We start from the raw sequence: 16,363 nt of genomic DNA, 5'->3' as shown, positions 1-16,363 counted from the left end.
TCTAGCTAGCTGTATCTGTCCACTTTTTTTCTCTGACAGCTTGATATACTGTCCCCCCTTTGTTACACATTTTGAATTCAATTTAGCATGCTACTTCCAATTAACCAGCACACACTTACTGCATTATTTGGCATTAAACAGGCCCATGTGTTCCTTTAGCTCCTGCCAATGTGAGAAGACAATACCCTTAAGGTGAACAAGGCTATTTGTTCGGCAAGTATTAGGCTCTGGGAAGTGTCCAAGAAGTCTGATGGAAGCCTGCAGGTGTGCGGTTTCAAATACCTTCAAAGTGCTTAATGCCCAAGTCTTCCAGAAATGTTACACTTCATAACCAGCCTCTTCCAACAAGATTTATGCTCTGTTTTGAATATTTCTAATACTCTGGAGTCTGAGTGCCAAAAACCTCTATTTATCAGGCTCAGTCACTGGACAAGTTGCTCTGGTCAGGGATCTTTATACAAACCCATTTATATAAAGGCCATTATTTATTCCGTACAAACTACTAAGAGCAGGTGTGATTTCAGTGTGTTTGCTCTGAATGTAAATTAGTTTAACAGAGTAAATTGTCATCCACAATATAAGCCTACTGCATTAAGGCTATCAATAAGGAGAAAACAAGAACAACTTTTAATGACAACTTTATATAAAAAAAGCATCCTTTCACTGTGATACGTGTACAACAGAAAGTACAGTACAGCTTTGAGATACACCCCACATATTCTTTGAAAGGGGTCACAAATTCACAGAAATAACATTGCTATGCAACTGCTTATTAAAAGCAACAACAACAACAAAAAAATAATAAACAATGCGTACACTACAAGTCTGAGTTTCCTTGCTTACTGCTGGAAATTGCTTTACAGCATTCGAATTTAAAGCTTTGGCCCCACAAAATAATTACTGAGCACAGTTGCAGCTCATGCATGGAGCTGGTGCAGTCAGCCGCAGGTCCACATGCAGGAAAAGTCCTTCAGGAACTGGGGTCTGAGGAAGTTTCTGGCCTAACTACAAAAAATAAAAATAAAAATTAACAGAGGGATGGGAAGATGGCAGTATCTGGGTATACCAGCTCTTTTTAGGAGCTCTTCACAAACTTTTCTTTGCTCTGATAAAACACTAAACTCTTACAGAAACGTTGTTATTTGTCATTGTTAGATCAGCAGTGTGAAGCCACGATGGCTCCAAACTCTGTCTTTGGCTACTCTGGAAAGGATAGAAAGGTATAATTTCCATGTTTGTCCCGTTGGCAACTTCTGACACTGTGATGGTTATTACTTACACAAACAGAAATCTGCAGCCAATCAAAATAATATGGTTGGCAAGAAATCTGGGCAAACTTTAATAGCTATGGTTCTTCAACATAAAAAGGATAAAAGTAGAATAATAATTTTTGGCAGGAGAAGCGGGGAATTTTTAAAATTCTGATTGTTTTCCTATGAGAATAGTGTTATAAATACTGAAGTCTAACTTAAAACATGTTGTTCTGGTTTCATGAATTCACATTGAATAAAATTCTGCTGGATCCACTGAGTTACACTCAGCTCATTTCCACTCTTCTCAAAGTGAAGTTATCTGGAATACACAACAAGGAAAGAGAGTGGCATTTCGCACAGAAATTGCATGTTCAAAATAATTTAAATGTCTTTCTAAAAAGAGTTATCTGTGTATGCAAGCATGTTACGGTGGAATACACAGAGCACTCGTTTCAAGAAAGCATAATTAACTTCAGTCCTCTGGGAATCAGATAGCCAAGAAAGTCATTACCAAGTGGAAAATGGACATAAATTTAAATCACAAACCATTTTCACTGAAGTTTTCACTTTCATTTTCAACAAACAGCAGTGCTATGTTCAGGATGTTCATCCTGACAGTCTTTCACTGATGAACCAAATAAGCAGTTATATTATTTTAGTAGTAATTAAGCTCACTTCCCACTCGCTTGCCACAATGCCAATCTATTATAATTTAGTAGCTTTTCCATTAAAAAAGTCCACGCAGTCTAATAAAGACTATTTTTCAGGCACAGAATTAGGTAAATTTGTTAATGTGAAGTAAGGAGTAGCATCAAAACACATTAGTGATATCACAAGCAAGTACTTTGACAATAGCTAATGATGAAAAGTTTTAGCTCTTTTAGAAAATGACATCCTATAAACATTTTCCCCGCTTTGTGAAAAAAGTGAAAACCTACACAAATAGCAAACCAAGAAAAGACATTGAAAAGTCTTCTTTTAATATTTTTTAAATACTTAATTTTTATCTTCATCTTTATATGATTGTGCTTTATTCTATGTTTTGGAACAAAAAGTCATATTGAGCCCCAGATCAGAATGATCTGTTTAACGGCACTGAAGTGAACTTCTGTCCCCAGGGCAATAACATAAAGAAGCTAAGAAGTATTTTGAAGGAGGAATTAATAAAAAAGACTATTGCATATGAATAGTTTTGTATGAATTGGCATTTTCCAATCTAAAAAAAAAAAGTTTGCTGAAACTATTTCCCAGGCAGATCTACTTGGGCCCCCGATTCATTGGCACAGGCTCAGTATCAGTCACTTAAAATACGTGTTTCATCATGTACCTAACATTGTGACATTCTTTAAAAATACTTAATACAAAATCTTTTACTTCCCTTATAGTACATATTTACAATTCTAATATCAAGATACTGTGGAAAATGTAAACAAGAATACACAGGTGTAAAGAATATGGCTTGGGAAAAGTTCCCCCCTTTGATTAGCTGCTCTAATCACACACAAGTATACAAAGATAAGAAGAAAACAGTACATTTTATAAACTGCTGTCAAACAGCAATATGTAAGTTGTTGGGTTTTGTGCATTAGCTGCTGAGTAACCATACCAGACATCGGGCATCTTTCTGAGAACCAAAATGTCCAACAGACTGGGCTGGGGCTGGCGAAGGGTCGCGGAGATAACCAGGGGCTGGGGCACAGCACGCAGGAGGCTCCGAGGGAGCAGGGTGTCCTCAGTCGTCAGCAGAGAAGACCGTGGGAGATGCCATTGCTGTCTTCAACTGCCCCATGGGGGCTGCAGACAAGGTGAAGCCAAACTCTTCTCAGACATGCGCATTGACAGGACGAGAGGCAGTGGACAGAAGTCGAAACATGGGAAATTCTGGTCAGAAACTAGGAAAAAAAACCTGTGAGCATGCACTGGGCAGGGCCCCAAAGAGGTTGTGGGCTGTCCATCCTTGGAGATATTTAACATAACTGGATGATCTCTCAGCAACTTTGTCAACTTTGAAGTTGACCATGCTTTAAGGAGAAGCCTGTACCTCCAGAGGTCTCTTCCAAGCTATCTATTCTATGATAATATGAAAAATTTTGAATGCAATGCTTGCATTACTGTTGTAGTTTGTAGTAAATACATAGGATCAAAAGACATCAGTCGCTTGACTTGGATGGTTCTTTTTCTCCAGCAGTTACTATGATGATAACTAATCATCTTGCACAAGATTTACCTTAACAGTTCTAATTCAGTTAAACTGCCCCAACTTCACACCATTTTGAGATCAGATCTAGGCCAGCACATCTCCAAAAGAACATTAAAAATGTCACAGCTGACAGAAGAGGCCTGCTGAGAACCACTTGCTTCTGACTAGTTTGGGGACAACAATTTTGTCATGTTTACATCAAGTCAAGCAAAGGTTCTAGTGATTTATTCAGCTATAACAAAGAAATGACAAGGGATCAGAATCAACCCCTGAGATTTTCTGGCTGAAAGCAGTTGGTTAATTAATTTGGTCACAGTCAAATATCTTTACTGAGTTTACGATGGCTTCCGATACCTGTGAAGTGATGAATAGCAACAATAAGACTTCCATGAAGCTTGAAAAACACTTCCCAAACCTGTATTGCTTTCACTAGATCACAGTTTGAATTACAGTCCCAGGTGAGCAAGTGGTACTTGCTCCGTAGCAGACAGCTAACGGCTGCAGATTGGGTTAAGACCTGGGGTGAACCACGGGGTAACTGTTACTTCACACACTCATTAACCAACTGCAACAACAAACATTTTTAAAAATCACAAGTTAGTGTCAATTATTGTCACTTTCTCTCTTTTAAGACAAAAATTTTTTCTTGCAGCATTGCAATTTGTTGTGGTGTGTGAACACAAGTCCTGAAACAGCTCGTACTACCTTGCCCCCAGAGCCCATGGTGCTGGTGTCTTTCACTAAGTGCACTTTTGATCTAGTCAGACTCAAGAGGTTACTACACAGGTTTTGTAACTCCGAACCTGAATGGAGGTGAAAAGAGGTACTCTGAAATCTTCTAGCCTGGTTAATTCAGAATATTATAACAAAGAACATTATTTCTTTATAATGACTTAGTCCTATATTAAAGAACAACCTGTGTAAACATACAAAATAGCACCAAAATGTCCTTGTTCTAAGTGACCAACAGCAGCTGTTGAATGGCATCACGAAGGACTTTTTAAAACTGGCAATGAAGTTATTGTGCAGTAAGAGCACATTATAATCCTTTACACACAGAGCACGCAGATTATCATTACACATATATATCCTTGCTAACTATCCACTTTCTCCATTCAGGATAAAACTTTCTGCATTGGACGTTAGAGTTTTACAAGAACTGCTGCACAGTTTGACTCAGCAAACCACTGAGAAACTCAGCTGGCAAGATGGGAGAATGCAGAAAGCCAGAAGAGCCTGACAGATGTCATCCTGCTCTTTAGAAAAGAGACTCAGATGCAAGCAAGATACAGACGGATACTTCCAACCAATCCACACTTGAAATGGTGCGTATTCTTAAATTAATTAACATCTTATCAAGGACTGTGGTGGATTCTTCATCAGTTGCAATTTTAAAATTAGACCGGATGTTTTTCTAGAGCATAAGATATTTTTCAAAGAGGAATGTGGTGAATTTCACTAGTTTCTGTGCAACGTGATTTTGCAGTGAATCCATATTGGCTTCTTAATATGTTAAACACTCATTTAACTTCATGCCGGTTGTCAAGTGGGTTTAGAAAGTCACTTATACATGGTATGGCTCACCGTCAGTTGATGTGTTACATGCTGCTTATCCTGATACTCTTTGGAGCTGGTTTTACTAAAAACATGTCCAAGCTTTCAAACAATGAATTATCGTATATATCAGAACGAGTGTCCCGAGCAGATTAATGGAGGGTAAGAGGCTAGGAATAAATACATGAAACAGATTCAACTTTTTAAAAGGATCCAGCTACTAAATGGCCTCTGTAGTCTTCCATAAGAAGTGTGAATACTTCAGCACAATTCAAGCTGAATTGAATAGCTGTTTTCATATCCAAATTCAAATACCGTCTGTGCATATAAAACAGTTCATTTATTAGTCCAAATGTTACTGTTGTAGAGCTCTTGGAAAAATACTCCCTCTTTCTTGAGTTTGTTCTTCATAAAAAGGAGGCTTTGGAGGGCCACCTAGAGAATTAAGTAGAAACGCAGTCTTAGGTCTATATAACATAATACTGAAATATTATATAGATTATACAATTTACACTTAAATAATTTAATAAATGGTACTCTTCAAAGAAAGGTAGAGGACTGAGTTAACTGGCCTCCTCATAGAGGCAGATGGAACCATCACAACAGTAAAAGCAACTCTTAAATGGAAGGTTCCCAAAATATTTCCTAAACTAATGGCAGACTTGCTTGGTAACACCAAAAGCCAGACATGTTTAGACTACATGTGAAAGGAAACAGCACACGGTACTGTACATCATGAAGAAGAGAAATTACCTAAATTAAAAACAAAAAGACAACAACAACAACAACAAAAAAAATAAAAAAAAATAAAAACCACAGACAGACAAAAACCTTTTGTGGCAGTGTGCTGAGCTTCTTGGGCCCTCACAGATCAATCCAAGTGTGTTTTTCAATGTTTTATCTACTTATCCAGCCACTTAACAGATCTCATCATGCTCTTCAAAACCTGCCATCTCTATGAACAGTATGTGAGTCTGATGGCACGCACAGCAAATAAACCTCTTCATTCATCTTACAAGGCTGTGGGATATCAGCTCTTTCAGGGCACAATTTCATACCTACAGACACAGAAGAGCATACAGCTCTCCAGCACAGCTGTGCTGGAGGTGGACACAGGAACCCTTGAGCAAGCAGCACAACCTCTCCACGTCACAGCCTTCTCTGAGGGGAAACCAGTTTGACCAAGGCCTCACAACCACCCAGAATGAATCCCGGTGTTTGCAGTATCCTTTGGCATTTGAGACATCAGGCTCCTGGGCCTTTGGGAGGGCAGCACACACTGACACAACCCTTCCAAGCAAAGCTGCTTCTGTCATGGACTCTGAGTTTTTCACCAGAGAAGGAAATGCAGAAGGGCTACTGCATCACACAGCCTGACACAGAAACAGTGGTGGCTGCTGCTAGGCAGCACGTTGGCGTGATGGGGTGCTGCTCCTGTCCACGAGGTCCACTGACTATGGTCAGTGCATGATTTCTTTGACTAAGAAAGCCCGTGCACCACCAGGTTGTGTTACCTTCTTTGCAGGTTGGCCCCATCCATGTGGCTGGGCACACGCACTTCCCGTTGTAGGGATTGCACTGGGATTTGCTGGCACACTGGCATCGCAGAGAGCAATTGGGGCCGTACTGGTCCGACCTGCATCCTGGAAGGACAGAAGTGTTTGGAAGAGGGTGAATGCTTCTCCCTGTTTGATGGCTGTGCTACAGAAGAGCCTCCTTGAAAATGCGTGGACAGAAATGGAAGGAACTGAGACCAATGTCAGCATTCAGGGCAAAATGCAAACACAGTAAGAAAATCAGGGATATTTATTAAAAAAAAATAATCATAAAAGTCCCTGGGACAGAGTATAAACTTCACACATGCTCTGGTGAGAATGTGGACCTCCATCAAGCTCTATAGACAAGGGGAAGCTTTGTTAGGCTCAACTGCTGAACTGAAAATAATATTGTTTTTTAATCTCTTCATACCATCTGGCATAAAAATCTGGGTTAGAAGAATTAACCTTGTTTTGCCCAAAGTTATATACTTACCAATATAAAAGTAAAAAAAAAAAAAAAAATCAGTTATTATTACGCTGTATAAGAAACTGTCTTAAATAATAACATGCTTTTGCTATATTTCTCTCAGGAGATACAGATCTGGGATCAGGAAGCTGCTTAGACACCTACATCTGCTAATATTAAAACATGACATTTTGGAAAGCCTTGCAGTCCTCAAGTTTCATCTACCGCGTGGTCCACCCAAACTGTAACCCAGCTGTCCTAAAGAAGTTCCCGGAATGGGAATCATCCCCAGTGTCCAACCAGGGGTTGGCAGCCCAACAGAAGAGATCTTGGGATTTGCTCAGGAAAGTTCCTGTCAGCGTCCTGGAGCCACACTATCTCCTGTGGCTCTCTACTGGCTTGGCTGCCAGTGAGCAGCAGCAAAGAGCTTCCACTCACAGAAAGTGGGACTGGAAATTAATCCATTTTATGCATATTCATATATCATGCTCTGATCACACAACTCTGCTGCCTCCCGGCAATTTCAGCTCACAAAAGGTCTCTATCTACCTCCGCTGCAAAGGATGGACAAGAACATTTCATGCCTAGGCTGACAAATGCTCGTTGCAATTTTTTATGCATTCAGAGCACAGGCAGGAAGGGAAAGTTAGCAGCAGGTCACAGGGCAGGGTGCTAAATGCATTGTAAACAATGGCCCTCTCTCCCTCACCTCGCCGAAAACCACTGTAAATAATCCAGGCGCTTGCTTTCTCACGCAGGCACCATGAGGTAAATAAAAGTGCTCCCGAGCCCTGCATCAGCTGCAGCCCCAACACGTGGCAGAACTCTCCCCATGCGCTCAGAGCTTGGCCTTTTCAATTAGGAAATGTTATGAGAAAAGGTCTCCTCGAACACCTCTGGACCTGATTTTAATTTATGTAATACCACATTTTCATGTTAATAACAATGTGTATTTAAGACATCTGTTTGAAAGTCTGCAATGTTAATTTACTACAGAAAAGGAGCGCCCATAAAAGTCTGTTATATTCTCTCTCTTTTTTTTCTTTTTAATTAACATTTTGCCTGTTTAATGGGTGCTTTACCAGAGTTCAAATTAAAATCAGGCCTTTTATCTTTATGGCTGCTGCACAGACACAGCTGCTCACAGTTATATCACAGATGAACTGAGCCTAATTGAAAATAAAAATGCAAATAAAACCTACCCCATAACAGCTTTTCATGGACGGGGGCTACCCCAGTTGATTTAAGAAAAATAAAAATGACTCCTTGAGTTTGCAAGAAGCAAGAACTCGGCTCAGGTTTTTGGTGCTGAGCTTCCCCCTTGCGTTCCGTTTCTGCTAAAACTTCACTGGCAAGGCCTCTGGGTGCACAGAGCCCTGCTCGCTGCGGGGTAGGTAAGTCCCAGTCGCACCAGTGCCTGGAGACGGGGTTGCTTCAATTTCTGACCACACGGCAGTGCAGTCCGGCAAGCAAATGATTCTCCCTTTTAGTTTTTTGGATTGCACTAGCCCCTAAGCTCCTGGCGATTACTTGACCCCTCGCTTACATTAATAACAGGGTATTTAAAGCTGTTTCCTGCCCTCTCCTAGAACAAAAGGAGGAATAATATTCCCCCCCCTGTGATTCTGGGGCTTGGGAGGATTGCGGTTCCTTGCGTGATCCTCCAACATTAATTAGCACGTGGGCGTTCACTCCCTATATCTTGTTTGCCACAACGTTAGGATCACACATCTATTCTTACACTTGTTTAAACCAGTGTGATTCTTTTTACTGATTACCCAAAATTTCCACCAGCATAACTGAGAACAGAATCTGGCTCAAGAACCTTGCCTGTCCTTTACTGCCTCTCAGCCCTGCAACAGTTTCATCAGTTTGCTTGGTTTTCTTTACAGGAGAATTTTCTCACCTATTTTTATACCCTTGTTGCAAAATAATCCTGCTTTTGTGGGCCAGCCATTTACCAAACACACAACCCAAGTGTCTGTGATGCATATGAGGCAATTCTATTTGGATTAAATGTTCCCGGACTACTGCTGAATCCTAGAGCCAGCAACGGCTGCTGAGCTCCACTACCCTCACCTGGAGCTGGACACTTTTGCACTGGTCTGAAAACCCCCACAAATGTCCCTGTGACAAAACGCCCGCACGATCTGATCCCTTCGTGCCCAGTTGCAGCCCTCTTGAGTCCTCCCCCCTACATCTGCAGAACTTGTGGGCTTCTCGGTGTATTCAGCAGCGCCTGTTCTCTGAAACTCAAGGCAAGTGACATTTTACTGCTGACCCATACATGGTTTCCCTATCGGTGTATCAATTTAAACAGTGATTAAATCAAGAGTACAGCCTGGTGCTAAAAACGGTGATAACATGCACGAGAGTAATTTGCTGCAAACAATGTGTTCTTGAATACTTTGTACTGGCAAATGTCCTTTCACAGTTATGCTCAGACCAGCCAACGGGTCACATCGGTTTAACTGTGCATAGTCCAGCCCCTAGAAAATATTCCTCTTACCGATGTCACACTTGTCTCCAGTCTTCCCAGGTGGGCAGAGGCACTTCCCAGTGGCTGGGTCACAGGGAGCTCCTCCGCAGTCACACCGACGCTGGCAGCTCTCTCCAAACCACCCGCTGTCACAGCCTGGTGGGAATAGCATGATTTGAGGTGCACTGCACATGGGCATTGCAACAAATACATCAGGCCAGAAGAGCTTTTGAAGGATGTCTCGGAGAAAAGCTCATAAACTCTCAGCTGAACCTCGTGCAAATGCCAAGTTTAATGAAGGACTGAATACAGTGGAACAGGCATAATATTTATGTGAACTCTCTTTCTGCTGGTTTCATCTAATCCAACATATCAAAAGTATCTGTAAATCTGTCCCAAAATGTTACTGGCACTTATTTTCCTTTTTAATTAGAACTCTTTAGTAGACCATTCCATAACACTCAACTGGCTTGACATGTACCAATTTAATAATCTTACTTGGAATTTTAGAAGCAAATTTAAAATCAGTACAAGAAACTTAATAAGCAACATGTGGAACTCATTGCTGCAAGACAGCATGGAGACCAGGACTTTCACTCCGTTAATCAAAACCAGGTTAGTTAATTTATAAGGAAATGAGAACACCCAGCTACGTAACAGGTAAATGATCACACGATCAATGTTCCAGGATATTCACAAAGCTCAAAATATGGAAGATGTTGCTCTCAACAAACAAACTTTTAAATGATGATGTGATTTGTTTATTTTTTTACATCAGATGGGTATAAGTACCTTTGTCACAGTGGACACCCTGATAACCTGAAGGACAAATGCACTGCCCCGTCACGGCATCGCAGCTTGCTCCATTTTTACAGGCGCATGCATGAAGACAGCTTAGCCCGTAAAATCCAAGGGGGCACCCTGAGAAATGAAAGTGTCAAGTGAGGAAAGTTTATTAAGAAAAACATACATCCCTTTAAAATCCTCTGTATTTGCAGCTACCTTCCCTGGGAGCCAACAAAAGTGGTATTTACCATTACTGCTAATAATCCCATCTGCTCTTAAAGTCACCAGCAACACCCCGACGTCAGAGGTATGCAAGTTACTATGCCTGGAAGCAGACGGGTGATCTGGAACACCCCCCAGAACTTTAACTGAACCACCGCCGAACCGCTCTGACACCCCACCCTGTGTTACTGCTGGAAACCAGGCGACCCGGGCTGCTGAGGGGTTCTTACTGTGCTCGCAGGAGCGTCCGTAATACCCTTCGGGGCACCGGCAGCACCCCGTGAACCTGTCACAAGTGCCGTTGTGCTGACACATGCAGTCCAAGCCGCAGCCAGAGCCGTACTTCCCAGGGAGACATTCTGCTGACCACATGCGGACAAAAAAAAACAAGAAAGAATTACCGACCTCACCCAGAAAAGCTCCTACCTGACAGCTTTTCCAGCTGAGACGTAATGCCCACATAATAACTTGCAGAGCTCAGGTGAACAATTGTTATGAATTTCCTTCTCTTCATGCAGGTGTACTCACTGAAGGCACAGCATTTCTGCACTATTATTACATGCTTGCTTACTTTGATGAGAATTGCTTTATAGATGTTCAAAGAGCTCACTTTTCCTGTACTTCTTATAGTCTACCTCTTTAAATTTATCTCTCCAAACAGTCGATGTTGAACCTTCGCACTCCCTAAAGTGTTTTGAAGCCACAGAATAAATGGTATCTTTTCTTTTTTTCCCCTACATCTACAGCAATACTTTCTTTAGACACTTACAAAGTGTGAAAGAAAACACAGAGCTTTTCCTCCTCTGTGTTATCATTGGAGTTCACACTATTTGACTCCTAATAAAAACGGGAGGTGATTTTTTCACACATAGCGACAGACTTTCCATGTATAATTAGATATCTACTTTTACAGAACTAAACACATCTCAAATTGCTGAAAGTCAAGTCACGCAAAAGTGACTGTGTCAATATAATTAATCTGTGCATCATTTCTACAGAAGTTAACTTCCACGGCTGTGATAATTGGAACCTGTGCAGACCGACTTAACTGAGCGTGGCCATCCACATAACCAGATTCGTAACTCTGCAAATGTCAGACAAGATCTTTCAAGAACATCCTATCTAATCAACAGAAAAAAGACGCCTGATTAGCTTTGATTTCTAGTCAAAACAGACTCAAAACCATGCTGCTGTGGAAATTAAGATTGAGTTTTCCGATAGCTTAGTATCTCTATCAAAAAGATAAACACTGAAGATCTTTCTAACGATACCACACACCTCCTTTACGTGATGTGTACGTGTCTGCCCCATCTACAGATGTCAGGGGCAGGAAGGCCGTAAATGAGGGTCCTGGAGACTGCTGAGGACGTTGCCCTGTGGCAGCTATAATGTAATGATGATATCATATTAAATGTGAAGCTGACCATTCAATTGACATCATAGCAGTAAACTCATGGTTTCCTGCCCACCTAAGTCTGTAACTCTACAGATATCTCTTATCTAGAAAGAGAAATGGGAACACAGAAATGCACTCTTTTGGGAGGTGGAATGAAAGACACATGAAAAGACTCTACGCTGGGCTGGCAGGAGGTTTTCTAGAGTGAAAACTGAGCTTATTCTATTAAGTGTGGTTTGCCTTGTGTAAGGGAGAGCTGACACGGAGAAGTAAGGATGTGATAGCATGACCATTTCAATTGCTTTGGACTGAAGTTGCCAGAACATCAGAGAAATCAATACATGGGAAGTTTAACTGCAGTCCAACGTCAAAGGGAAAAGAATATCAAGAGAGACTGTAATGAGAGGACAGAGATGCTGTCTGCTGCTGACCTTGGGAGAGTGTGTGAAAGAAGATACAAAACAATGTTCCCATGAAAAAAAGAAAACAAAAGTTGGACAGAAGAAATAAGAGTCCATGCAAAGGAATTTATGAGAATTAAATTATGAGGACTCACGAGGAAACCGCCTCTAAAAAAATATATTTAAAGCTCTAACTTGAGGCAATGCAGCAGGAGAGAAGCTACAGAGATGAATCCAGCTGGGAGAGAGTCCTGGCTTAAGCAAAACCAGTCCCCTTTTGAGGATCCATAGCCACTGCAAACCCCTGCTGGAAGGTACACGTTCACTACCATCAAAGCAGAAAATTACCTTTCTCACACGCTCTTCCTGTCCATCCGAGTCCACAAGTGCAGCTGCCATCCACGTGGTCACAGATACCGCCGTTCTGACAGGCACATGTCAGGCGGCAGTTGGGGCCATATTGTCCCTGGGGACACACTACAGAGAATTAACAAAGTTTGGAAAAAAATAAATTAGCATCCCCCAAAAAAGATGAATGTGACAGGGAATTAATACAGACATATGCTCCCCACTGAGTATCCCAATTGCCTGATGTACCCAAGGGCCGTGGGACACATGCATTTCTACACTCCATCCTTATTAGCAATTTCATCCAAACACTCCTCGTCTCTCATTATCTCCTCACTTCACTCCACTTCATATTTGCTTCTCCTGCTCTCCTCCCTTTGTCCCATCCTCCAATGCCTGCTCTTCAACAAATCCTCTCTTTTCACTTTTCCAGTTCAAGTAATGTGCTTCAAAATTTAGCCCCATCCATCTACAGTGCCCACACTGCTCACGTTGTGTGGCATACACTGCTCTTTTCCCCATCTTTATGTTTCAAACTGCTGTTTGAACTGCAGTCCCTGAAAGCAGTGACTAGTTTTGTAGAGAAACCAGAGCAATGGTGCTGCTGGTGGCGAAGCAAAGCAGCGAGATGTGGGCAGGAGATAGGGGCACGATAAAGGTAGGGTGATCGAGTACAGAGAGACAGGGGCTGAGATCCTGCAAAGTACAGCAAGCTGCAATGTTATCAAGCAAATGCTGGCTCCAAATACGTTGGGAAACACATCCATAAACAATGTTTGGCGCTGAGTTTTATTTGCTGGTTGTTACAACTACGTGCCCAACTGACGAGATGACCTCAGGTCCCGCTTTGTTACCTTGCTGACAGCCGGGTCCCGTTTGGCCAGGAGGACAGGTACACTTGCCAGTCCGTGGGTCGCACTGACCTTTACCACACGCACAGAACTGGGTGCAGTCCTTCCCGAATCGATTTTCAGGGCAAGCTGAAGGAAACACAGTCTTTTGTTAAACACCCTGGGTATCCAATGCCAGATTTCATTTCCAGTGGAGGCAGGATCCTTCAAGTAGAGTCGGCTTCCTTTTCATCCCAGCTAATGTACTTCAAAACTACAACTATGAAAACAAAACCCACCCAAAGACATAACTGCTTCTTCCTCTGAAACTTTTTTTTTTGAGGTTATAAATAAAATTCAGGCTTTCACATGAAATATTTAATAGGTTTTCCACCAGAAAGGTGAGTGCAAAACTGAAATATCAGCTGCTCGTGCTTCCAGCTAAAGACTTCTTTCCTTCCTTAATATTGATGCTCTGCTATGTTGAAGAGCAAAGCCAGAGATGACCGAGCATTGTCTTTCTGTGAATAAGCTGAGGAAAACTTCAGAAAGTGACTGAATATGATAAAACATCAGGTAAACTTTGATTAGCACTAACCCTGTATGGTCAGTACAGGTATCGCAAGTGGAAATCCCAATGGTGCTGTGTTTACCCATATAAGGAGATCACAGCTTTGGAAATACCACAGAAATTCAGTCACAAAATTTAGCACTTAAATAGAGAAGTAAGAGTAAGGTTGCCATGGAGCCTTTACCAGTTTTGCCATGACAAAACTTGATCTTTTTCCCATTTACTGAAAATAATGGCACCATAGCGTGAAGCAAAATATTGAGATAATTTCTCAACCTAGAAATTTTGGACAGGAAGAAGGAACTTGAGCAATTCATGCTGAGTTGGCTCTAGAAATAAATTTGGGCAAGCAGGTTGTAATCCTGGGATGAGTGTCCTTGTTTCTACTCACACAGAAGAGAGGGAAAATATTTTGCAAGAGAATTTTTACAAAGCTGGAATCCTGATTTACAGTTCAAGGAGGAGGTAACCGGGATCTGTCTGGTTTTATACTGACAAATTCTTCTGTGGATTATTCTCTCTGCTATTTTTTTGAACGAAGCAGAACATGAATGTTGGCTTACTTTTACTACAGTCGGCTCCAATGAAACCAGGCGCGCAATCACAAGTTCCCGACACGGGGTCGCAGTGGCCTCCATTCATGCATTTACAGGCTTTTTGGCAGTATGAACCGTAAGTACCTTTTGGACACCCTGTTTAAAAAATAATAATAATAAAAAAAGTTCATTAGGCTATGTTGCTACTGGGACCGTTACATTTCATGTCATAAGCACTTTGTTACTTTCATCCAAAATTAGATTTTCATTTTCTAACTCTATTTGCTTCTGGAGGGCCAGGAGTAGGCATTGACAAGCAGATGGTTGCCTTGGGCAGTGCTCTCCTCTCCGGCTCCAAGTCAAAGCTCTGGGGAGCCTGCCCGACTGCTGCTACCGAGCCTGCTGCTCCTGGCTCTGCTCTTCTCATTTCTCATATGCGAAGGTAGCAAGAAAAGAAAGCCCGGCTCTTCAGAGATTTTTCTCCTGGGTTTCTATTCCAAATCAACGTGCTCCCCTTTCCTTTCCATGGCAGAGATGGAGAGATGGGGCCCTCCTCCTCCTCTGGGCAACAACAGCCTGTTGAGAAGCCACGAGCAGGCTCTGCCTCATTTAGCTGTCGTTTTAGCTGACCAGTTCTAGGCAGCGGGCAAGTCTCATCCTGCAAAAAATGTTTAAGTAGCAGAAATTTTGATTCCTCTATAATCTATTTTTGCGCTCCAAACTGGCGTTTGCATTGCTCTGGCAAATCTAGTGGAGGGCTACGAAAATGTGCACATGACAATAACACAAAATCTCAGGAGACACCTTCTCAGAAGATGGATACAGCAGAGAGAGGCTTTAAATGCAAAGCCAGAAAATTCTCTGAGAAAAATAAAGCTATGTTTTGTAAAAACCCAAACAGACGTTAGACCTGGCTGGATTGCCAAGCCAGTGTAGCATGGCAATGAGGTGTCCGTGCAGAGGTTTTCTGGGTGATGGTGAATATTTCTGCTTTCCTTCTGGACAGCTCATGTTGAAAGAACATCGGATACAAGATCAGGAGGACATTAATGCATCTGCCATGCTTAGCTCATGTTTTCAGGATACTCTTTTAAAGACACAGAGGCTGGAATTGAGGAAAAGAGCTGGGCAGAGCTGCTAGGCATGTGCCTCCAGCTGCCAGGACTGACTCCAGCATGCCACCACCCAGCCCTGGAGAAGCAAGTTGCTCCCCCAGTTTCCCAGCGTACTGGAAGGGAGAAAAGCCAGTGCTGTCAGAGCAACGTGACCATCATTCTACATTTGCATGCATGCTGCTACCTCTGAATGACATTTCTTTGCTCCTTCCTTCCTTCTGTTAATCCCCACCAAAGGAAAGCCTATGGCTACTTTGGCAATCTGGCTGAATATATATTTGCACGTCTCCAGGCAACAGATCTCCTGCAATCTGTGTATAAGGAGCTTCATATATTTTCTCTTTTTTCTGAAGGCATGAAAGCATAGTGTGAGTGCCTGGAGAAATCCATGGATTTTTTGAACCACTCAGTAGAGAGGGAGAGCTTACGGTAAAGCTTTAAAGGGATGCCTTTTAAAATAAAATTGAAAATTGGCTTCTGCTCAAATCAGGATAGCAGATCATCAGGACTAAACAGATACACACTTTTCCAACATGCGAATACTCTCCTCAGCCCTTCTCAACCATGGCTTCTTCTCAATGAATACTGCGTCATCACTGCTTCCATCTGTCGGTACAGAAAATCTGTTTCATGTGCAAACCCTGGCATCAAGGTGTGAGCCCTGCAGC

The 16,363-nt window shown here is 42.0% G+C and overlaps 1 protein-coding gene across 5 annotated transcripts in view; it reads right to left on the bottom strand.

Annotated features, from left to right (window-relative positions):
* Positions 1-622: 622 nt before the first annotated feature.
* The window catches only part of LOC308200152 (uncharacterized protein), a 222,834-nt gene continuing 207,093 nt past the window's right edge, over positions 623-16,363 (bottom strand). For all 5 annotated transcript variants that reach the window (XM_080605366.1, XM_080605365.1, XM_080605367.1 and 2 more), the window contains 8 exons: positions 14,608-14,736; positions 13,498-13,623; positions 12,644-12,772; positions 10,729-10,857; positions 10,283-10,411; positions 9,521-9,646; positions 6,522-6,650; positions 623-5,442 (listed from right to left, as the gene is read on the bottom strand). In XM_080605366.1, the coding sequence (XP_080461492.1) occupies positions 5,363-5,442; positions 6,522-6,650; positions 9,521-9,646; positions 10,283-10,411; positions 10,729-10,857; positions 12,644-12,772; positions 13,498-13,623; positions 14,608-14,736 (977 nt within the window). In that variant the 3' untranslated portion in view covers positions 623-5,362. The remainder of the gene's footprint in view (positions 5,443-6,521; positions 6,651-9,520; positions 9,647-10,282; positions 10,412-10,728; positions 10,858-12,643; positions 12,773-13,497; positions 13,624-14,607; positions 14,737-16,363) is intronic.

This window comes from Anser brachyrhynchus (assembly GCF_964034855.1).
Source record: "Anser brachyrhynchus genome assembly, chromosome: 9".
Lineage (NCBI taxonomy): Eukaryota > Metazoa > Chordata > Aves > Anseriformes > Anatidae > Anser > Anser brachyrhynchus.
The sequence above is the reverse complement of the archived record's forward strand: the minus strand, read 5'-3'. Positions and strand labels throughout refer to the sequence as shown.